Genomic DNA, 25,203 nt, shown 5'->3' on the forward strand with positions numbered 1-25,203 from the left:
TTTAAAAAGAAAAGGTGTTGTAATTAGAAGTTAAGAGTTTTTAATTTATTAATGAATGATTAAAGAAAGTAATATTCATAGAATTAGTGGTTATTTAATGGTTCGTGTTCGTTTGGGAATTTTGTTTGAAAAATCCACTTCCATATATGTGCATGTATGAACGCCGTATGAATCAGAGAATAAATGAAAGAAGTGAATCCGCATTCCTCAATGCTAATAACTTTTACATTACAGCAATCAAGCGGAGAAATATATGTGTTTAGAATAAAAAGTTTTTGAGTATAGATAAATTATATGACTTTTCAAGGAAATGATGGATTATGTCTTTGTATAAAATGAACTACACTTTCCATTATTCGATGATTTGAATCCAAAATCTATTGTAAGTTGCATGAATCCTTTAAATTACGAAGAACAAATCAGTGATAGAAAATGTGTCAGAACTTTTGGACTTATAAGCACAAGTGGGGATGCAAAGTCAAAAAGAGTATTCAAACGAGAGTAAATATGATGATGCTTTTGGCAACATCATTAGTTAATGGCTAAATTCCTTGAAGTACGTCATAACAAAAAGGATGCATGAAGCCATAAGGATTTTGCTTTCAAAAAGGAGAATCTTGGACGGTGCAACCTAACCAGTTCTCTTACAGGAAGAGTTTCCCTTTTGGTCATTGCTAATTCTTTTGGAATGAATGTTGCATGTGAATTCGAGTATCCCTGTCCCTACTACTCTTCCCATTGTGGGCCGCGTAGAAGACTGACTACAAAGTGGGCCGCATAGAAGACTGACTACAAAGTGGGCCGCGTAGAAGACCGACTACAAATGTGGACGTCGGGGACATGCAAGACCCGGGGGAGTTTTAGCACCGCAAGATATTGTCCTAGGAACAAGATTGTAAAACGAAAATTCACGTTATTTATTGTAAAATGTTTTTTTTTTTTGCTAGAGGCACAAATCACTCTTCTCCAAATCGTGATATAAATTGATCCCTGTCTTTCCTTTAGAGATCTATTTCAAAATTTTTTTTTTTTCCTTCTATAGGCTTTCCTATCTTCTATGTACCGTAGGCTGGGGGTCTAGGCTTAAGAGGTTTCCCAAGGTTTCCCTGCTTAAGAAAGTTCCCGAATGGATAGACCCTGATAACAGTTTCATGAAAGATCATCTTCCTTGGTTGTGCACAGCAAACATAACACCTAGATGCACGTAAAAGCAATACAGCCGCTGTACCTGTCTCTTCATTTCTTCTGTTTTCAACATTTCTTTTCTTCGTCTGTCTTAAACATAATATTCTTTTTCAGTCGGAGGACTGACAATCATCACTTCCGGGTTATCCACACTAATAGATAGCTCGCGAAGTGTGTTCGGTAAATCAAAATTGAGCTCACAAACTTCGCTCGCTGCGAGGGGCATTGTAATCTCCCCACGGAAAATTACCCTCTACCACGCAATAATTAATAATGGTCAATCAAATCATCCACATTTATTCACTTTTGAAAAGTATCTGATCGGATTTTCTAGTAATATATGTGCCGACAGCTCGTCGACGCCAAGGTATTTTTCTAGTACGTTTATTCTTTGGAATAACAGAGATACATATATGTATTCTCCATGGTTATTATAGATGGGTAAGGACAGCTTCGGAAATATCTGTTGGAATATTGACGGGCTTCTAAAAGAGACATATTTACTTTTCTTCTCGCTAAAGCGAGCTATTAACGTTTGTACCACTAGCGGGTTATTTGAAGAGAGAGAAAGACTGTAAACGCAAATTAAGTAAGACTTGGAATCAACAGAAAACGGAACATGTAATGGAGATGGATTGAATATACAATTTTCCTCAGAAATAAGGTTTGTGACCCTTTTATTCTAGAGTGAATGATGAATGAGTTCTTTGTCTGAATCATTGACGATCGCCTTGGCCCTGTAATTAGTGGAGAAGTTTCAGCTGTGACGAAGAGAGCCTGCAGTCACCGAGTTTTTTATAAAATCGTCCAAAAAGGCTTCGTCCACATCTGAAATTCTAAATCTGTCGTAAAATGAACGAATTGTTCAAACGATCGATTTTCCCAACTGAATGCAGCGCTTAACAATAATAACAAATGTAACGATCTTTTCCAGCAAGCTAGCCGCTGAATATTAAGACGAAGGGCTCCACCAGAGATTCTATTGGGCTGATTTCACGTAAATGAAATATTATATTTAAAACTGTACATAGATAAAGGACAGAGAGAGAGAGAGAGAGAGAGAGAGAGAGAGAGAGAGAGAGAGAGAGAGAGAGAGAGAGAGAGAGAGAGAGAGAGAGCGAGCGAGCGAATGAAATTCGAGAAAATACTCAGAATCCTCCATTAGTACAATTGTTTGCCTGTCTTATCACGAATCAGCCTAAAGATAAAACAGGAGGCCCTAACTTTATTGTACCGATTTATGTGTGAGAGTGAAGGGGTAATAAAGGCGACAGATACACCTCTGTACAGACAAAACATTACACCAAGTTAGCGGCAAGCTGCATTCACATATATTCATCAGTCAGTAATATAGATATAAAGATATTCTCCCAATAACATTATATAATTCATTATACAGTGCCAGCAAAATGTAGAGGCACAAAGAGGAAGAGGCTGAATTCAGATTCACCATACTGAAGTTACCAATCAACAGTCCAATGTGTTCTCAATAGAACTAAAAGGAGAGAACAATTTCTATGTTCCACAGTATTGTTTTCATTCCATTGCAATCAATTTGAAAGATTATTCATGACAGTGGCCAGAAGCACATTCAAACTGCAGTTAATCTTCAATAGCAAAGCTCTTCTAGTGCCAATTACTCAACTACCTTTCACTCACTTGTCAGAAAGTTACATAACACTGCACACTCTAATGCACAATGAAAGGTTAATTCTGTCAAAGATAACACACTGTCAGGTGGCTTGCGGAGTGTGGATGTAGATGTAGATGTTATTAACAGTACGATCTTCTCAAGTCTCTTATCAAGTCTTTTTGTGTGATGATCTCTGCACCAAAATTTTATTTTAGTTCTTGTTCACAACATTTGCTCCATATGGAGGAATGCTGCATAAAATTTCTGTTATCTCAATACATAACAGCCTACTCAGTACAACATTCAAACTGCATCCAAATTTCATTCATGTTAAAGTTGTCCTTCTCAGCCCTTGGTTCCACTGATCTGGATGTTGTTATTTCTTTCACCAGACTAAAGGACGTATTCTTTATGGAGAAGGAAAACTTCTTGTGAAAATAATGATGCTGATTATTACTGAGATCTTGTATTGTGACTCGTCTTGGTCTCTGTCATCTCCTCTGGTTGCCTGCTGCTGCTGTATCACACAGTGACTTTGCTGTGCAGCTTCTGTCTGTCAGATTCATTAACTGGGTATAATTTGGTGCAGTTGCTGCTGATTTTTCTGAACAGCTTTTTCATCCCCAGTTGCTTATTTCTCCTATTGGTAATGATGATTTTGGAGGAATCACTAGTACATTGGTTGGTGGATCTTGCACACTGACCTTCCTTGTTTCTTGGCTCTCAGTCAGAAAGTATCACTTTGATGGTGGTGACATTAAAAGCCTGTTGCTGTTTGTTATTGGTTCAATACACAATGAATTTCATCAATGTTTTCATCTCACTTCATGGTTTCCTTGTAAGCAAGTTTGTAAACGGCAACTGCTTACATGCTGATTTCCAAGTACCTGTAGTTTTCACTTGTTCTAAAGTAGAGATTATTTTCATTTCCAGTAACTGTTTTCATTCATAGTTAAGGTGCAGTCTGTACCTGGTATGATATCTTCATCCCAAATGGCTCATGTCTACAATTTCTACATTCTTGAAATTCCTGCCGTCCATTTTTTATTTTCAGATTGGCACTGTAGATTTGCATTATTACATAACCATGATAGTAAGTCCAGACAATGCCGGTTGTCTATCATTTTTCCATTCATGTATGATAGATTTTCTACAGTCTCTTATAACTGTAACAGCTGTATGTACTTCATTTTTGTATATGTCATTTTGACCCACTATTAAAACAATAAAATCTTTCGAATTCAAACTGCATGCATCTGAGGATTACGTCATCTTCAGTATTTCAGCTGACACAGCTCCAGCTTTGGTAAAGATAAACACCTTTAAACTAGAGTTTCTTGTAATGATTTCTAATTTTACAGGTATTTTGTAAATTTGTAGTACTGATTACTAATATAAGCCCTTTTTCTTTATTTTTATGTCATTGAGTGAATGGACACACAATTGTGACAGCAGTGGTGAAAAGGACTCAAACTAAGGACTTCTCAATGTTGCAGGTCAACCTAAGAAATGGACTCGGGAAAAGTAACCGCACTAAATGATATGAGAAACTAAAACATATGTAGTGTAAAAGAGCGAATTAAAGAACTGTAAAAATGTAAAAAGCCAGTGTAAGAAAAATGAAGAAAGTGAATCACTACTGAACTCTAAAGATCAGTGAAAAAATTTTCTTAAAAGTTTTTGTGATAAAATTAACTGATTGTACCAAAATTTCCACAAACTCTTAAATTTTTCAATGTAAATTGTGTGTATATGTTTGGTATATTAAATTGTAACTGATGTTTTCAAAGTTTGCACATTTATCTTGTATGAAGATGGTCATCTAACCCCATTTTTTTTTTGTAAAAATGTAAGTCTGGTACAAAATTACGAATGTTCTGAAAGTTTTTGAACAATGGTGTGTTGCAGCAAAATGCAGTTGGCATCACTGCACATGCCTGTGCTTAATGTGCAACTTTCAGATGTGTCATTGTTGTATGTCTGTTACTTATTGTTCAGTGGTGTAGTGAGTACAAAGTTTTTGTCGGACAGTTTGCAAATTTCGAGATGACAGAGTTAGAGGAGCAACGTGTCTTCATTAAATTTTGCATGAAACTCAAGAAAACCTTGACATAGACACCAAATGATGCAGGAAGCCTACGGTGATGAGTGCTAAGGCCATACTCAGTGTTACACGTGGTTAACCCAGTTTAAAAATGGCCAGACGGAAGTTAAAAATGACCTTCGTTCAGGAGACCATTTGACGTCTACCAATGCCGCTCATGTCAGGAACATCAATGAAGTTGTGCATGCCAATCGAAGACTGACTGTCCAAGAAATTGCAGAAGAATGTAACATTTCATTTGGGTCATTTCATGAAACCCTGACAGAGCATCTTGGAATGCATCATGTTGCTGCTAAGTTCGTCCCATGGCTCACGAGTCAAGAACAGAAAAACCTTCACCTCGAAATCTGTAAAGAGCTTTTGGATTGCACATACGAGAATGAGATGTTTCTGAAGAAAATCATAACTGGTGATGTGATGTGATGTGGGTCTACAGTTATGATGCTGGACCAAAGTTCAAACTCCACAATGGGTTGGGAAAGGTTCTCTAAGACCAAAAAACACCTCATCTGGTCAGGTCAGATGTCAAAGCGATGCTGATAGTTCGAAGAATTAGTTCACCATGAATTCATGCCACAAGAAACAACTGCCAATCAGTGGCACTATTAGGATGTGTTGCAATGCCTGCGAGAATATGCAAGAAGGAAACAGCCTGAAATGTGGCTCTTGCACACTATAACACACGTGCACATTAATCTCTGTTGGTGCAGGACTATTGCACAAAAATGAAATCACTGTGGTGCCTCATCCTCTGTGCTCTACACACCAGGCTCCTGTGGACGTTTTTTCATTCCAAAGTAGAAAATTCCATTGAAAGGATGAATATTAGCAATGATAGACAACATGAAAGAAAATTCATAAAGGGTGCTTTCTACAATCCAGCAAGATGTGTACCAAGACTGCTTCTAGAAGTGGAAATGGCTTTGGGAGCAGCATATCAATTGTGGAGGAGAGTATTTTGGAGACCATGCACAGTAAGTAAAAGGTATGCATGGGAAAATTTTGTGGACAAAGTTCTGGAATTTTGTGAACAGACCTCATATGATGTACGGTATATAATTGCTATTGGATACTGTTTTCAAAATTTCATTGTATTTAATATCTTATGCCTAATGTGAATAATGCATTTATATCACAAATTTTAAAAACAGTAGTATTAATGATAACTTGTGATTTATTGTGTTCTGAGTGTACTCTGTATTTTTTCTGAGCATTTTTTCCCCTGGATTATCCAGTTAACTTTTTCGATATCTACCTGCATAATCGAATGAGAGTAGTGTGGTACCATCCTACTTGTCTTATACCACTCCTGACACTAATACTACTACTTTTGTTTTCTACTACTTTTGTTTTCTTTCATAGTGCTTATGCGATGGTTACGTGAAATAACTAATTTCTTATTTGTGCAGTATTTCACAAAACTTTAATATTCACGGGATAGTTTTCAGACTACTGGTGATAATGGTGTATTTACATGCATGAAAGAACAGATGCTGTTGATGATTCAAAGCTGTACAATATACTTTGAAATTAATTTTCTGACTGTGAACTCCTTGACAGCTGTATTAAGTAGAGATCTACTAACCAATAGTGACATATTCCCACAAAAGGGAATCCACATAATGTTGCAAGCATTAGGTGATCAATTTAAAGGACTATGAATAAAGTTAGAGACAACATGACATGGGTTGGTCTGGGGAGTGTGCATGGATAACTAAAGTGGTTACGGTGACCACTCATGATAAGCGGGAAATCCAGATTCGAGCCCTGGTCCAGGGCAAATTTTCATATGTCACTGTTGGGTAGTAGATACAGGTGATGTCAAGGAATTCACAGTCACTGAGTTAATTTTGAAGTAACATTATATATTTAATTCTTATGAAAATATTTCATTTAAAGAAATATTCATAATATACAATATCTGTAAGTATGTGCATTTGAAAAGTCCATACTACACAAAATTGTTTCTTTCAAGTTTAAGATAACTCATTTAAAAGCATGTTCTTCTAAAAATGTGGTATTCTTAAAGTTATTTGCATCCAAAAATTTCGTGTTCAAGACCACTAAAACCTTAAAATTTAATTCTTTCCAAAACCTAGTGCCATAGTTAAGTAGCGTTCATTTTTTGGTTTCAAAAAATGTATACTTTCACAGAAAAACTTATTAGTTTGTTAATTATTCAAATTAGAAGATTTCACATTTTTCAAACTTCTTGGTGAACTTTGATAAACCCTGTGCATATTAAACTGGTCTCCCATAAAGTAGTAGTGATAATTTTGCCATTTGCTAATTATACAACTAGTAGTTTGATACCTATTGTATCTTTGTCTCTCTTAATTGTGCTATTTTTTATGTTAACATCTAGAATGGAATAATTTACTAGATTGTAATTTACTGTAATACACATGTCTATAAATCGGCACAGTGCACAAACCCTTAGTCAGTCACTGTCAAGCAGTTAAAATGTAAAATTGCTATGTATTTCGCCATTATAATGTAAAATTACTAAGTCAGTTGTCTGTATAGCCACTTGAGAAAGTCTGTTAAACCACTCTTATATTATGTGAAGTGCTGACCTGTGATATATCAACTGCTAAAATTATTAAATACAAGCTGAATATCACTGGCTGAAAGAAAGAAAAATACAATGAATGAAACAAATGAACTTAAAGTATTGTGAAATTAATTCGATATTTACTGTGAATGAACCTATTAATTAGCTGAAGAATGTTTTTGAAGGTGAGCATCAGCAAGACTCAGTATGCAAAGTAACAGGGCAGTAACTTTATAATTTGCTTCAAAACAAGATATGTGTTCGTTTTTTAGGTCTACTGTCTCTCACAACATTTTGCAGTGCATTAATGAACAATCCTTCTTTTACCACAGAGCAAGGTGGTGCAGTAGTTAGCATACTGGACCCACATTTGAGAGGAGAGAACCTGCATCCCATCATCCTGATTTAGATTTTCTGTGATTTTCCTAATTGCTTCAGGCAAATGCCAGGATGGTTCCTCTGACAGGGCAAGGGTGATTTCCTTCCCCATCCATTCATAATCCTATGGAACCGATGACCTCACTGTTTGGTCCCCTCCCCCAAATCAGCCAACCAACCTTCTTTTATCACAGTGACATTTTATTTCACATTTGCCTTTCACGTTACAGTTATCTAGAAACATCACTATTTTTCTTCAGTTTTTATTCCTTTCATTTATCCCTTCCACAGTTAATCCAGAATGGGAAAATAACACAGTAATATGCATGTGACATACAATGAAGTGCCAAACAAAGTGGCATAGGTATGTGTATTCAAATACAAGGATATGTAATCATGAAGAATACTGTGTTGGGGTTGGCAATGCCTATATAAAACAACATGTGTATGGCGCAGCTGTTAGATTGGATACTGCTGCTACAATGGCAGGTTATCAAGATTTAAGTGAGTTTGAACACTGTGCTATAGCCAGTGCATGAATGATGGGACCCAGGATCTCCGACATAGTGATGAAGTGGAGATTTTCCAGTACGACCATTTTACGACTGTACCATTAATATCAAAAATATGGTAAAACATCAAAACACCAAAATCACTGCAGCCAGACAAAGATCCTGCAAGAACAAGACCAATGATGACTGCAGAGAATCGTTCAGTACGACAGAAGTGCAACTTTTCCACAGACTGGTGCAGATTTCAATGCTTAGCCATCATCAAGTGTCAACATGCGACCATTGAACGCAACATCATTGATATGGGCTTTCAGAGCCGAAGGCCCACAGATGTACCCTTTATGATTGCATGACATAAAGCTTTATGCCTCACGTGGGCCTGTCAACACCAACATTGGACTGTTGATGGTTGGAAACATGTTGGCTGGCCAGACAAGTCTTGTTTCAAATTGTATTGAGCAGATGGTTGTGTATGGGCATGGAAATAACCTCATGAATTGATGGACCCTGCATGTCCGCAGGTGACTATTCAAGCTGGTGGAGACTCTGTAATGGTGTAGGGCATTGGAGTGATATCGGACCCCTGATATGTCTAGATACAACTCTGACAGGTTGCATGTACATAAGCATTGTGTTTGATCACATCATCCATTCACGTCCATAGTGCATTCTGACAGACTTGAGCAATCCCAGCAAGGCAATCCGATGCCCCACTCATCCAGAATTGCTACAGAGTGGCTCCAGGAACACTCTTCTGAGTTTAAATGCTTCTGCTGGCCACCAGATTCCCCAGACATGAACATTATTGAGCATATCTGGAATGCCTTCCAACATGCTGTCCAGAAGAGATCTCTACCATCTTGTACTCTTACAGATTTATGGACAGCCCTGCAGGATTCATGGTATCAGTTCCCTCCAGCACTACTTCAGACATTAGTCAAGTCCATGCCATGTTGTGTTGTGGCACTTCTGCATGCTCTTGGGAGCCCTACACAATATTTGGCAGGTGTACCAGTTACTTTGGCTATTCAGTGTAATATGCCAATTTTGCAACTACCACTTGTGAATGGCAAAAGGTCAGTCATAAGAAAATAGTAAATTATCTCACAGTGTATCTATGATGTACTCTGGTTTTCTCATTTATACAACAAGAAACACTTGTTAACACAAAGAAATTGAGCTATATTCAGTGACGTCAGAAGTATGAAACAATAAAAACATGTCTCATATATGTAAAAACAATAGTAGCTCCTGTCTTCATTGCTTAACAATTGCTCTTCAGTTCTGAGATAAGATATAAAATACAGAAGTAATATGAGTCATGTTCATAAATGATTACAGTGTGAGTGTAGAATGAGACATAGCTTCATACTAATTACAATGTAGGCATACAAATAAAGTAGTTTCAAAATCAATTACAATGTTGGCAGAAGTAATAAATATATAAATATATATATATATATATATATATATATATATATATATATATATATATATATATATATATATATATATATATAAATATAAAAATAGAGGGAAACACTCCATGCGGGGAAAATATATTTAAAAACAAAGATGATGTGACTTACCGTACGAAAGCGCTGGCAGGTCGATAGAAACACAAACAAACACATACATACACACAAAATTCTAGCTTTCGCAACCAATGGTTGCTTTGTCAGGAAAGAGGGAAGGAGAGGGAAAGACGAAAGAATGTGGGTTTTTAGGGAGAGGGTAAGGAGTCATTCCAATCCCGGGAGCGGAAAGACTTCCCTTAGGAGGAAAAAAGGACAGGTATACACTCGCGCACACACACACATATCCATCCGCACATACACAGACACAAGCAGACATTTGTAAAGGCAAAGAGTTTGGACAGAGATGTCAGTCGAGGTGGAAGTACAGAAGCAAAGATGTTGTTGAAAGACAGGTGAGGTATGAGTGGCGGCAACTTGAAATTAGCGGAAGTTGAGGCCTCGCGGATAACGAGAAGAGAGGATATACTGAAGGGCAAGTTCCCATCTCCGGAGTTCTGACAGGTTGGTGTTAGTGGGAAGTATCCAGATAACCCGGACGGTGTTACACTGTGCCAAGATGTGCTGGCCGTGCACTGAGGCATGTTTAGCCACAGGGTGATCCTCATTACCAACAAACACTGTCTGCCTGTGTCCATTCATGTGAATGGACAGTTTGTTGCTGGTCATTCCCACATAGAAAGCTTCACAGTGTAGGCAGGTCAGTTGGTAAATCATGTGGGTGCTTTCACATGTGGCTCTGCCTTTGATCGTGTACACCTTCCGGGTTACAGGACTGGAGTAGGTGGTGGTGGGAGGGTGCATTGGACAGGTTTTACACTGGGGGCGGTTACAAGGGTAGGAGCCAGAGGGTAAGGGAGGTGGTTTGGGGATTTCATAGGGATGAACTAAGGTTACGAAGGTTAGGTGGACGGTGGAAAGACACTCTTGGTGGAGTGGGGAGGATTTCATGAAGGATGGATCTCATTTCAGGGCAGGATTTGAGGAAGTCATATCCCTGCTGGACACATCCTTTCGTCTTTCCCTCTCCTTCCCTCTTTCCTGATGAAGCAACCATCGGTTGCGAAAGCTATAATTTTGTGTGTATGTATGTGTGTGTTTGTGTTTCTATTGACCTGCCAGCACTTTCGTATGATAAGTCACATCATCTTTGTTTTTAAATATATTTTTCCCGCATGGAATGTTTCCCTCTATTATATTCATATCATTAATTTGAACCCAACAATCACGTTTGTTATTGTCACTGTTGCATTTCGAAATCTTTTCTGTCATCTTATTTTCTCTTTCTGTTCTTGCCAGTAGGTTCACTTTGTATTCACTTTCTCCTTTTTACGGTAATCTACTATACAATTTTATCCCGCCTATATATATTCAATAATACGTAACCCACTTCCAAACCATAGCCAAAAAAAAATTTTTTTTTCCGCTTTCAACACTACCGCCGCTATAAAATCCACCGTTTCTAGTTCACAAACAGTTCCTTTCACCTATTAAACAACCATTTCGGCTAGTTCTAATAACTTTCGCTTTATTTCCATTTCCGTTTTTTTACACATCATTGATCAATTTTAGCCGCTTCCCACAGTTTTTAATGTCATTATTTCTTCGTCATACAATTGATAGCCTCATTGTCATAATCTTCCACCACAAAACCACTCCTTTTATTACATTTACACGTAATTTTTTCGAAATTTTCCCGAATTTCTCCACCTTTTAACGTGTTTTGGCGGCAACACAACCACCTAACCTTTATGCACATCGTTGTCTACCAACCCAAGTTCACCACAGGATCAACACAGCCCAGTTTTAACCAACACTTTTTCGCCTTTTTTCACACCAGATCTCCAGTTGCTTTCTAGTTCACCTTTATCTCTCCCCATATATATATATATTTTTCATTTCAGCCTCATGTTACACTTTCCACCTTCTAATACCATGTCACCCTCACAACACCCCCATAACGACCCCATTAAGTTTTATTTACATTCCCTCCGCAAACATGCCTCGCCCTAGCCAGATTACGCTCCCATATTTTATTTTCTCAGGTGTGCCTGACATTTGGCATTACCCCCAAAGGCCTCACACTTAAAGTTCCCATCTCTGGCTGCAACCCCTCTTTCCATCAGTCCCTATACCAGTTCCAAACTGAACAATCCATTGCCCTCACCCACCTAATCCTTCACCTACACATCAACTCAGCCAATGAACACACCCGTCAACTCCTATCCTTAATAAAAGTCCTCAATCTTTCCTCTCCCGCATCCACACCGGCTGTTCAAAGCATCCTCCTACAGGCCAACCGCAAATTAGAACAGCATGCCACCCTCCACCTCAAAAAATTATCCAATCTCCTGGTTTCCCACCTCTGGAAAGGCAACTCAGTCACCCTTCACAACCTTTCCAGCAAACCTCAACCTCCTCTCATTGCACACAAACCCAGTCTCTCCCATCTACTCAATCTCCCACTTCCAGCTCCACTCCCTCCAAAACCTCAAAATTCCAATCAACGCAATCTGGAACCACAACACCCCAATTCAGTAGTTAACCTTTCCTCCAAACCTCTCTCCCAATACGAAACCTCTGTCCTATCCAAAGGCCTCACCTTCAGCCCCACTCCCAGATTCAACCAAACAGCCCTCGTCAAAGATTTACTGTCCTACACTCGTACTCTCTGCTGGAAATATCACTTTGCCACGAAGGAAAATGATCCTAATCCTACTCCTAAGGATCCAACTCCCCAAGACACTATCCAAATTGAACCCTGCCTGGAACAGTTCCGTCCTCCGTCACAGCGGGACCCACCTCCTCTTCCTCAAAATCACCCTCTCCAAACCTTCCAGGAATTTCTGACTTCCAGCCTTGCTTCTCAATCCTTCTTAAAAAACCTTAATCCTACTCCCAACATCACCACTGCTGAAGCCCAAGCTATCCGTGATCTGAAGGCTGACCGATCCATCGTCATTCTTCCAGCGGACAAGGGTTCCACGACCGTGGTACTTGATCGTCGGGAGTATGTGGCTGAGGGACTGCGTCAGCTTTCAGACAACACCACATACAAAGTTTGCCAAGGTAATCCCATTCCTGAGGTCCAGGCGGAGCTTCAAGGAATCCTCATAACCTTAGGCCCCCTACAAAACCTTTCACCTGACTCCATCAACCTCCTGACCCCACCGACACCCCGCACCCCTACCTTCTTCCTAAAATTCACAAACCCAATCATCCCGGCCGCCCCATTGTAGCTGGTTACCAAGCCCCCACAGAACGTATCTCTGCCTACGTAGATCAACACCTTCAACCCATTACATGCAGTCTCCCATCCTTCATCAAATACACCAACTACTTTGTCGAACGCCTGGAATCCTTACCCAATCTATTACCCCTGGAAACCATCCTTGTAACCATTGATGCCACTTCCTTATACACAAATATTCCGCACGTCCAGGGCCTCGCTGCGATGGAGCACTTCCTTTCACGCCGATCACCTGCCACCCTACCTAAAACCTCTTTCCTCATTACCTTAGCCAGCTTCATCCTGACCCACAACTTCTTCACTTTTGAAGGCCAGACATACCAACAATTAAAGGGAACAGCCATGGGTGCCAGGATGGCCCCCTCGTACGCCAACCTATTCATGGGTCGCTTAGAGGAAGCCTTCTTGGTTACCCACGCCTGCCAACCCAAAGTTTGGCACAGATTTATTGATGACATTTTCATGATCTGGACTCACAGTGAAGAAGAACTCCAGAATTTCCTCTCCAACCTCAACTCCTTTGGTCCATCAGATTCACCTGGTCCTACTCCAAATCCCATGCCACTTTCCTTGACGTTGACCTCCATCTGTCCAATGGCCAGCTTCACACGTCCATCCCCATCAAACCCACCAACAAGCAACAGTACCTCCATTATGACAGCTGCCACCCATTCCACATCAAACGGTCCCTTCCCTACAGCCTAGGTCTTCATGGCAAACGAATCTGCTCCAGTCCGGAATCCCTGAACCATTACACCAACAACCTGAAAACAGCTTTCACATCCTGCAACTACCCTCCAGACCTGGTACAGAAGCAAATAACCAGAGCCACTTCCTCGTCCCCTCAAACCCAGAACCTCCCACAGAAGAACCACAAAAGTGCCCCACTTGTGACAGGATACTTTCCGGGACTAGATCAGACTCTGAATGTGGCTCTCCAGCAGGGATACGACTTCCTCAAATCCTGCCCTGAAATGAGATCCATCCTTCATGAAATCCTCCCCACTCCACCAAGAGTGTCTTTCCGCCATCCACCTAACCTTCGTAACCTCTTAGTTCATCCCTATGAAATCCCCAAACCACCTTCCTTACCCTCTGGCTCCTACCCTTGTAACCGCCCCCAGTGTAAAACCTGTCCAATGCACCCTCCCACCACCACCTACTCCAGTCCTGTAACCCGGAAGGTGTACACGATCAAAGGCAGAGCCACGTGTGAAAGCACCCACGTGATTTACCAACTGACCTGCCTACACTGTGAAGCTTTCTATGTGGGAATGACCAGCAACAAACTGTCCATTCACATGAATGGACACAGGCAGACAGTGTTTGTTGGTAATGAGGATCACCCTGTGGCTAAACATGCCTTGGTGCACGGCCAGCACATCTTGGCACCGTGTTACACCGTCCAGGTTATCTGGATACTTCCCACTAACACCAACCTGTCAGAACTCCGGAGATGGGAACTTGTCCTTCAGTATATCCTCTCTTCTCGTTATCCGCCAGGCCTCAACCTCCGCTAATTTCAAGTTGCCGCCGCTCATACCTCACCTGTCTTTCAACAACATCTTTGCTTCTGTACTTCCGCCTCGACTGACATCTCTGCCCAAACTCTTTGCCTTTACAAATGTCTGCTTGTGTCTGAGTATGTGCGGATGGATATGTGTATGTGTGCGAGTGTATACCTGTCCTTTTTTCCCCCTAAGGTAAGTCTTTCCGCTACCGGGATTGGAATGACTCCTTACCCTCTCCCTAAAAACCCACATCCTTTCGTCTTTCCCCCTCTTTCCCTCTTTCCTGATGAAGCAACCATTGGTTGCAAAAGCTAGAATTTTGTGTGTATGTATGTGTTTGTTTGTGTTTCTATTGACCTGCCAGCCCTTTCGTATGGTAAGTCACATCATCTTTGTTTTTAAAAATATAGTGCAGATGCTCACCAATCTTGTTGGGTCTGACAGGAGGCATGCTAGGGTAGTTCACGCAGTTGCAGTGACCAGTGTGTCTGGATCGCATAGTGACCAGTACATCTGCCTATTAGGCAGGAGATCCAGGTTCTAATCCTGGTCTGTCATAAATTTTCAACTTTAACCATTGATATAGATCAATGACCATTAGCAGCTAATTTTTTTTATTCCTTTGCAAATACACGTAACATCAAATGACAGAGAGCTAATTCAACTTGGGAAAACTGCCAGCCACACTCCAATAAAATAGTTAACATGATGCTATGATGTACCCAACATTGCAGCATGAAATGTTGTTTATCACAGCCAAGTATAATGTGTAAAGTCTTGTGCCATGAAATGACACACAAGTTGTGTCATCCATAAAAATCAGTAAATAAAATAAACCTGACACCAGCAGTGATGACTGAGTAGTCATAATATTGCATCAAAGTAAAAACTAAAAGTAAAAACCATAGTACCATAGGAATTTTACCTTTATATCTTGCATGGTGTTATAATTTACATTTTGATTGATACATATATGTTTATTAATAGACATCCTCTGAAAACCATGAGCTTCACTAGAAATGTTTTATTTGCCAAAGCCAGTTTTGGGTTCATAACCCATCATCAGTGACATCTGGACAGAGGAACAAACAACTGTATGTGCATCAATTTCTACAAAATGATAACTGAACATATCTAGGAACTTCTATAGCAATGACACACTTGTCATTCTATACAACAGAATCTGAAATATGTCCTATAACATAGTATACAATTTGTCATGTATGTTACTTCTGTCATATTTCAGGTAGTGACAATTACTGATAATGTTTGACATAAATGACGCATGTGCATTCACATAATTACGTAAATTACCAATTTTGACAACTGGCATGTGAAGGTAGAATATACAAAAGTATACAATTAAAAAATAATTCAACACGTCACATCAAATTAGACAATTTTTATATGCAGGACATATATTCCAAACCAAAATTATTTGGTCAAAACACTGTTGAAATTTTGTACATACATCTTACTCCATAACTCCAGTTTTTCATTAAGTAGGTTGTCTAGCTGTTTTGTCATATGTGTGTGTTCTTCAATTTCTTCTAGAATATTTAATAATCTGACTTTTTCTACTTAATGTCCTGCACATTAAAATTGTCTAATTTGAACTGATATGTTGGATTAATTTGCAATCTTATACTTTTGTATATTGAACCTTCACATGCTAATCGTCAAAAATTGTAGTTTACATAATTATATGAATGCATGTCACAGATATTTATAGATATTTTCTTAGAAATAACAAAAGACCGGTTATGCAGACTGCTTGACCTGTAAGTTCTATGTTTCCTCTATATGGCAGTTAATAATAATAATAGCTTTATTCAACATTGAATGGTACACTGCACATGTACAAAGAAACAGTAATGATTAAAGTTATTTGTACAATACACAAGACACATTCTTCTGAATACGTCATTAATTTACAACAAAATTACAATAAGATGTTTACTGATTTCTATTCACATCCTTTCACAAAGCATTTGTTGTTCTTCATATAGGTATGGTACTCTTTTAATGTGTAGAAAGGGTGTTTTACTAAAAATTTCTTAAGCTGATGTTTTAGTTTAATTGTAGGAAGAGTCATGACTGCACTAGGCAGTGCATTAGCTAATTTTATACCTGCATACCGAGGCCCCTTTTCGTAAAGTGCTGTTGTGTGGCTGCCAATGTAAAATCTTTCTTTATTTCTAGTATTGTACTGGTGGAAATCTGAATAAGTGTTTGGGTGTGGTCTTATCACAAGCAATATGGCTTTTAGAATGTATGTGTTTATAACAGTTAACACCTCTGTTTTTGGAAACAAGTTGCGACAAGTTTCCCTATATTTTGCTCCACAGATTATTCTCACACCTCTGTTTTTAAGAATGAGAAGCTTATCTAGATTAGCTTTGGTTGTTGCCCCCCAAATTTCAATATTGTAGTTAAAGTGAGAGGAGAAAAGAGAATGGTATGCAGTCTTTAGGACTAGTGTCTCTACAGAACTTGCTAATAGTACTGATTGCAAATATATTTTTTGACAACTTAGTTGCTAGTGAGTCAATATGTGTGTCCCATTTCAGGTTGCTTTGGATTGTTATGCCAAGGAATTTTACACTAGACTCTTTCTTTACCAATTCGTTGACAATGTATAATTTAATTTCGTTATTCAAACTACTTTTGTTAAACTCCATCAAACATGTTTTACTGGTGCTTACATTTAAGTAGCTTTCATTAAAAAAAACTGAACAATTTCTTTTGTCACATTATTATACTCGGCCTCTAGTTCATTACATGATTTCTTTTTACACACAACGGACGTGTCATTGGCATACAGAACAATTTTGGAATTTATAGTACAATATTTAATATCATTTACATAGATCAAGAACAGAAGGGCGGCCCAACATCGAGCCCTGGGGCACGCCATATTTTATGCAAGTGATCTCTGATTTGTAGACACCACTTTCCATCTTAAGTAGAGCAAACTGTTTTCTATTGCTCATATAACACTTTATTAGGTCATAAGCAGCGCCTCTAATGTCCATGTTCCATAGTTTGTCTAATAGGATGCCAACATTCACAAAATCAAAGGCTTTTTCCAGGTCTAGGTATACACCTGCCACATCCTCCTTGCTTTCGATACCCCCTAACACCTCTTCAATTATGTGAGCAGCTGCAGTGCTAGTTGATTTACCTTTTAGGAATCCATTTTGATATTCAAACATCAGATTGTGTTTGTTAAGAAAGTTTATAATCCTGTTGTATATAACTTTCTCAACTATTTTGGAAAAGACAGGAAGGATTGAGACTGGTCTGTAGTTTTCTATTTTGTTGTTGTCACCTTTCTTAAAAATGGGTGTTACCTGTGGTATTTTTAGTCTGTCTGGAAAGGTGCCTGATTCTATTATATTGTTGACTGCTACAGACAGAGGTACAGAGACATTTTGGCTACATGCTTTTAAAACATTAATATTTAGGCCATCACGCCCAGCTGAATTAGAAGGTTTTAGAGAGCTAATGAAGCCCATTATTTCCACACAGTTTGTGGGGGCTAGATATATACTTTGGTCACATGTATTACCTTTAAAACTGTAGTGCATGTTTTTATGTTTGTCGTTTATGGCTTCCCCTACAGAAGAAAAATATTCATTAAAAATATTTACAATTTCCAGTTGGTCTTTTATGAGCACGCCATTGTGGTTAATAATAAAGTCCATACAGGATTTGTCATTGCAGGTTCTAAAACTATTTATGACTGCCAAGACACCAGCAGTTATGTTGTGTGAGTTTTGAAGCTTATTTGCAACATAGTTGCTCCTGGTCTGTGTGAGTAAGTAAGTCCTTATAGTGTGCTTGATAAATTTTGAAGGCTTCCTTTAGCTCAGGAATCTCTCCATTATTGAACATTGCACTGTGGAGTAGTTATGTCAAACATCATCAGGAATTGTCATTGCCTAAAATTTGACATCAGTAACATACATGACAAACTGTGTACTCTGTTATAGGACATATTTCAGATCCTGTCATATTAACTGACAAACATGTCAGTCCACAGAAGTTCAGAATTTGAGCAGACTTATATTACTGCTAAATATGTACAGTTACCTTTTTGTAGAAGTCGATGCACATAGAGTTGTTCATTCCTATGTATCAGATGCCGCTGATGATGGGTTATAAATTCAAAAAACAGTTTTGGCAAATAAAACATTTCTAGTGCAGCTCATGATGTATGAAGGCAACTTTTAATAAATATCTGAAAGCTGTTGGGCACCAGGTATTCAAGATTTTAAAATTCATACATGCTCAATGTTTAGTAATTGTACCAGTTAACATTCCACATGAAATCTGTATATTTTGTTTTATTATTGATTTTTATTCTGTGCATTACATAAATTTTTGAATACTATGGCTGCATGCTTCTTTCGTGGTTTTCAAATTATGTAGTACATGATCAATATTTAGTGTGTGACCTCCTGTTTGTTACATTTTTTGATACTCATTTATGCACTGTATTAGTTGCCAATGCCATCTGGTAATGGCAGTTGTTTTTCTCACCACTACTAGTATACATGTATGTTCAGTTTGGCACGAGGGTTTCACATATGTATGACCTGTTTTCGATACCTTATTTCCCCACTGCTGTGTGGCTCATTCTTGCATTTATTTGTAAATATTGATTTAACAGTTGACCATTTTGTGTACACTGTGGTGACAAAAGTTATGCGGTAGAGTTATGCACATACATAGATGGCATTAGTATCGCATACACAAGGTATAAAAGGGCAGTGCATTGGCAGAGCTCTCATGTATACTCAGATGATTCATGTGAAAAGGTTTCTCACATGATTATGGTCACATGACAAGAATTAATGGACTTTGAAGATCGAATGGTAGTTGGGGTAGATGCATGGGACATTCCATTTTGGAAATCATTAGAATACCAAATTTCGAGCATTACTTCTCACCATGGCCTTCACTTCATGAACGAGCAGTGGTATTTATGTATAGTTGTTAGTGCTAACAGACAAGCAACACTATGTTAAATAACCACAGAAATCAATGTGAGCCTAGGATCAATAAATCCTCAAGGACAGCCATTGATAACATTTTTATAGACAAACCAAAGGAACAAAATCATATCATAAAACCTGTTATAAATGGACTATCAGATCATGACATGCAGCTCCTTGTTTTAGATGTAAATTCTAAGCAGATTATCAAGACTGCTATATCTGAGTACAGGAGAGTAGTCAGTCAACCAAAAATTGAGTGTTTTAGAAAACTGCTCAAAGATATGAACTGGAAAGATGTTTATAGTGTTCATGACGTGAATGAAAAATATAACACATTCATGAAAAATGTCAGTACCATGTTTGAAAACTGTTTTCCTCTAAAAGTTACTCAAATTAAACAGAAGTCTATAATAAAACCATGGATTACACAAGGAATAAAGATTTCCTGTAAGACAAAAGGAAAATGTATCTGTCGACCAAGAATAGCTCCAATGCTGATGATTTACCTAAATACAAGGAATACTGTAAAATATTAAAAAAAGTAAGTCAACATCTAAACAAATGCACTACGAGAAGAAGATAGCAATGTCAGGGAACAAAATAAAAACAATATGGCATATAGTCAAAGAGGAGACTGGTAGAACCAGAAAGGAACAGGAGCAAATAGCACTAAGGGTAGATGACACATTAGTAACCGATGGGCATAATGTGGCAAATCTATTTAACAAGTACTTTATATCCGTTACTGATAGAATGGGATTGTCAGGATCAGTAAATAATGCCCTTGAATATCTGGAACTAGCCTGTACAAATAGCTTCAGGTACATGAATATGTTACTCACTTCACCAAAAGAAATAACTTTCATAATAAAATCTTTAAAAACAAAGCATTCTAGTGGTAACGATGAAATATCAACAAAGTTAATTAAGGCATGTTCTTGTGAGTTTAGTACAATTCTAAGTTACTTGTGTAACCAGTCAATTATAACTGGGACATTTCCTGACTGACTAAAATATGCAGATGTTAAGCCTCTATTCAAGAAAGGGGATAAAGAGATACCATCAAACTACAGACCGATTTCACTTTTGCCAGCATTCTCAAAAATTTTAGAAAAAGTAATGTACAGGCAGCTTCTCAACCATGTAACCACAAATAACATATTATCAAGAACACAGTTTGGATTTCTGAAGGGTTCTGATATCGAGAAGGCTATTTACACCTACAGTGAAAATGTACTTAATTCATTAAATAACAAGTTACAAGCAGCAGGTATTTTCTGTGATTTGTCAAAGGCATTTGACTGTGTGAACCACAACCTCCTTTTAAATACGTTTGAATTGTATGGTGTCACGGGCAGTGCTGCAAAATGGTTCAAGTCATACCTCGCTAACTCGAAACAAAGGGTGTCAGTGCAAGGGACTAGTGAATTAAGTCATCACTCATCGTCAGAATGGGAAGAAATTACATGTGGTGTCCCACAAGAATTCATCATAGGGACATTGCTTTTTCTTGTGTACATTAACGATCTCTCATCAGCTACAATGCCAGAAGCGGAGTTCGTTTTGTTTGAAGATGACACAAGTATTGCAATAAATAGTATGTCGAGTGTAGTTCTAGAAAGATCTGCTAATGATATTTTCATGGATATTAATAAATGGTTTAAAGCTAACTCACTGACATTAAACTTCGAAAAGACTCACTATATGCAATTCAGAACCTGTAAGAGGTTTCCACCCAGCATATGCATAAAGTACGAAGAAGAGCAGATAGAAGAGGTTGACAGTCTTAAATTCCTGGGATTACAACTTGATAATAAATTCAGTTGGGAGGAGCACACCACAGGACTGCAGAGACACCTCAACAAATCTGTATTTGCAATTCGAGTGTTAGCAGACATAGGCGACATAAAAATGAAAAAGCTTGCATACTTTGTCTACTTTCATTTCATAATGTCATATGGTATAATATTTTGGGGTAACTCTTCAAGTCAAACAAAAGTTCTCAGAGTCCAAAAGCGTGTAATATGTATTATTTGTGGAGTAAATTCACGGACGTCCTGTAGAAACCTCTTCAAAGAACTGGGTATACTAACTACTGCCTCTCAGTATATTTACTCCTTAATGAAATTTGTCCTAGATAATATATCTCTTTTTCCAACAAACAGCTCAGTTCATACATACAATACCAGGAACAAAAATGATCTGCACAAGGACTTAAAAGCACTTACTTTAGTTTAAAAAGGGGTCCACTACTCAGGAACACTCGTCTTCAATAATTTGCCAGCAAACATAAAAAATTTAGTTACAAATAAAGATCAGTTTAAAAGGAGCCTGAAAGACTTACTAGTGGCCAACTCCTTCTACTCCAATGACAAATTTTTTAGTAGAAACAAATGATGTATTGTATATATTCATACTATTAATATTGTTATTTCAGCTTTTTTTTTTTTTTTAAATTGACATGTTCCACATCCATGAGGATCTCCTCAGCATGGATCTATGGAACGAAAAACTAATATAATCATCCATTACACATCGCCTGAAGCTTCTCTCCTGGTCTATATTGCTCGGACCATAGATGAGTGGGAAACTGTGGCCTGGTCAGATAAGTCCTGATTCCAGTTGGTAAGAGGTGATGGTAGTGTTCAAGTGTAGCACAGAATCAAAGAAGCCATAGACCCAAGTTGTCAACAGGGCACTGTAAAAGCTGGTTGTGTCTCCATAATGATGTGGGCTGTGTTTAATGGAATTGATTGGGCCCTCTGGTCCAACTGAACCAATCATTGGCTGGAAATGGTTCTGTTTGGCTACTTGCAGACAATTTGCAGCCACTCACAGACTTCATATTCCCAAACAATGATGGATTTTTTATGGAAAACAATGCACCATGTCACGGAGCCACAGTTGTTTGTGATTAGTTTGAAGAACATTCTGGACAATTTGAGTGAATGATTTGGCCCCCCAGACCACCGGACGGGAGTCCTATCAAACATTTATGGGACATAATCGAGAGGTCAGTTTGGCAACAAAATCCTCCACCAGCAACACTTTCACAATTATGGACAGCTATAGAGGCAGCATGCTTCCGTATTTCTGCAGGGAACTTCCAACTACTTCTTGAGTCCATGCCACATGTAGTTGCTGCATTATTCTGGGCAAAAGGAGACCCTACAAAGTATTTGGAGGTATTTCAAGAATTTTGTCACGTAAGTGTATAATTGTTCTGTGGCATTTCATGTCATAATACCTTCTAACTTAGCTATGTCCCAATGATGGTGTACTGAAATGTATCAACAAATAAATTGTAACCATCACTTCCCACAGTCAATTAAGTGACAATTCTGAATGGTTACCTATCTCATAGATGGAAGCATATATATACCAAGTGAATTACAAATTTTGTCATAGGAACACAGTTTTCTGTTCAGTCAATCTACAAAGATATTACTGCAAGAAACAATGCAAGCAAGTAAGCAAATGTATAAAGGGTTGTACTTCAGAAGGAAAATAAGAGATCATGGAAGGAAGTTTGATAGACTTATGCATCACAAGTATTGTAAGTATATTGTAGCTCTAGAAGGAATATGCAATAATTACCTGTAGTCAACCACAGTTCGGGCAGCAAGTTCCTTGAGAGATGGTACTTTATATTTCTGAGATCTATTTGGTATCACAAAATAGCGTGAAGTGAACGGATTATTTGCCAAGTCCAAAGCAAATTCATCTAATGGAAACAAATTGTATGGAAAAATTCGCATCATATTGTTGCAGGCTGCAAGAACACTGAAAAATAAGAACAACAAGATATTATCAGTTAACAAAAGAAGGGCAGCCATTATCATTTAAAAGGGCAGTTTCTGAAGCAAAAGCTTTTTTTTTTTTCAATTTGTTCTACACTCTCAACAATATAGATTTTCAAGACAGACGTCACGTACACCAAAGTAACTAATTTTATACCATAAACAACAGTTTCCTTCCTGTTCTTATCTTATTAGGTATGATAAGAAATACATATAACAATAACTTGTCTGCCATATTTATGTTACACTATGTGATCACAAGTATCCAGACACCACCAAAAACATAGGTTTATCATATTAGGTGCATTGTGCTACCACCTGCTGCCAGGTACTCCATTTCAGCAACCTCAGCAGTCATTAGACGTCGTGAGAGAGGAGAATGGGATGCTCTGCGGAGCTCATGGACTTCAAATGTTGTTAGGTGATTGGGTGTCACTTGTGTCATACATCTGTACTCAAGATTTCCACACTCCTAAACATCCATAGGTCCACTGTTTCCGATGTGATAGTGAAGTGGAAATGTGGAGGGACATGTACAGCACAAAAGCATTCAGGCCAACATCATATGTTGACTGACAGAGACTGCCGACAGTTGAAGAGGGTCGTAATGTGTAATAGGCAGACATCTATCCAGACCATCACACAGGAATTCCAAACTGCATCAGGATCTGCTGCAAGTACTATGACAGGCAGGAGGTGAGAAAACTTGGATTTCATGGTCGAGTGGCTGTTCATAAGTCAAACATCATACTGGTAAATGCCAAACAACGCCTTGTTTGGTGTAAGCATCATAAGCATTGGATGATTGAACAGTGGAAAAATGTTGTGTGGACTGACGAATGTGGTGATCTGATGGCAGGGTGTGGGAATGGTGAATGACCAGTGAACGTCATCTGCCAGCGTGAGTAGTGCCGACAATAAAATTCAGAGACGGTGGTGCTATGGTGTGGTTGTGTTTTTTATGGAGGGGGCTTGCACCCCTTGTTATTTTTCATGGTACTATTACAGCACAGGCCTACGTAGATGTTTTAAGCACCTTCTTGCTTCCCACTGTTGAAGAGCAATTCAGGGATGGCGATTGCATCTTCCAACACGATCGAGCACCTGTTCATAATGCACAGCCTGTAGTGGAACGGTTACACAACAATAACATGCCTGTAATGGACTGGCCTGCTCAGAGTCCTCACCTGAAACCTACAGAACACCTTTGGGATGTTTTGGAATGCCGACTTTGTGCTAGGCCTCACCGACCGGTTCCATAGATCATTTTCCTGATATAATGTGGAACAAGTCAGATTACAAGTGCTAATATTAATATTACTGAAATTTTTAGTTCTACATATGAAACTACATTTAGAAGTACTTTTTTTTGTTTACCATTTCTGAAACAGAAACTCATCCATGGAGTAGGAGTTGTGGAAAAGAAATGATCTGCTACGTGCTACCTGCTACCTGCCAGACACTTTATGTTGTTGGGCAAATGATCAAAGATTTTTGCGCTGAATAATGTACTCCTTTTTGAGCAACTGACAGGTTCAATAACAGATAGGAAAGGTCATTTTCCCTCTAGTGTTGTACGTATGAACATCACTGTTCTTCGCAAATTGAGATGGATTATTTGTAACGAATTTCATTAGTGAATGTATGTACTCAGATGGTGCAGTTGAAATGCCTAACTCCTTGAAAAGGTGCCCACGTGACGTCCTTGGGTGAAGACCACTAAGTATTCTCACTGCTC

The 25,203-nt window shown here is 38.5% G+C and overlaps 1 protein-coding gene across 1 annotated transcript in view; it reads right to left on the reverse strand.

The window, feature by feature from the left end:
* LOC126471517 (leucine-rich repeat-containing protein 40-like) overlaps positions 1-25,203 on the reverse strand; it is a 200,125-nt gene that overhangs the window by 24,949 nt on the left and 149,973 nt on the right. The window contains exon 5 of the mRNA XM_050099737.1: positions 23,263-23,448. Within this exon, the coding sequence (XP_049955694.1) occupies positions 23,263-23,448 (186 nt within the window). The remainder of the gene's footprint in view (positions 1-23,262; positions 23,449-25,203) is intronic.

The sequence above is a fragment of the Schistocerca serialis genome, chromosome 3 (assembly GCF_023864345.2).
Source record: "Schistocerca serialis cubense isolate TAMUIC-IGC-003099 chromosome 3, iqSchSeri2.2, whole genome shotgun sequence".
Classification (NCBI taxonomy): Eukaryota; Metazoa; Arthropoda; class Insecta; order Orthoptera; family Acrididae; genus Schistocerca; species Schistocerca serialis.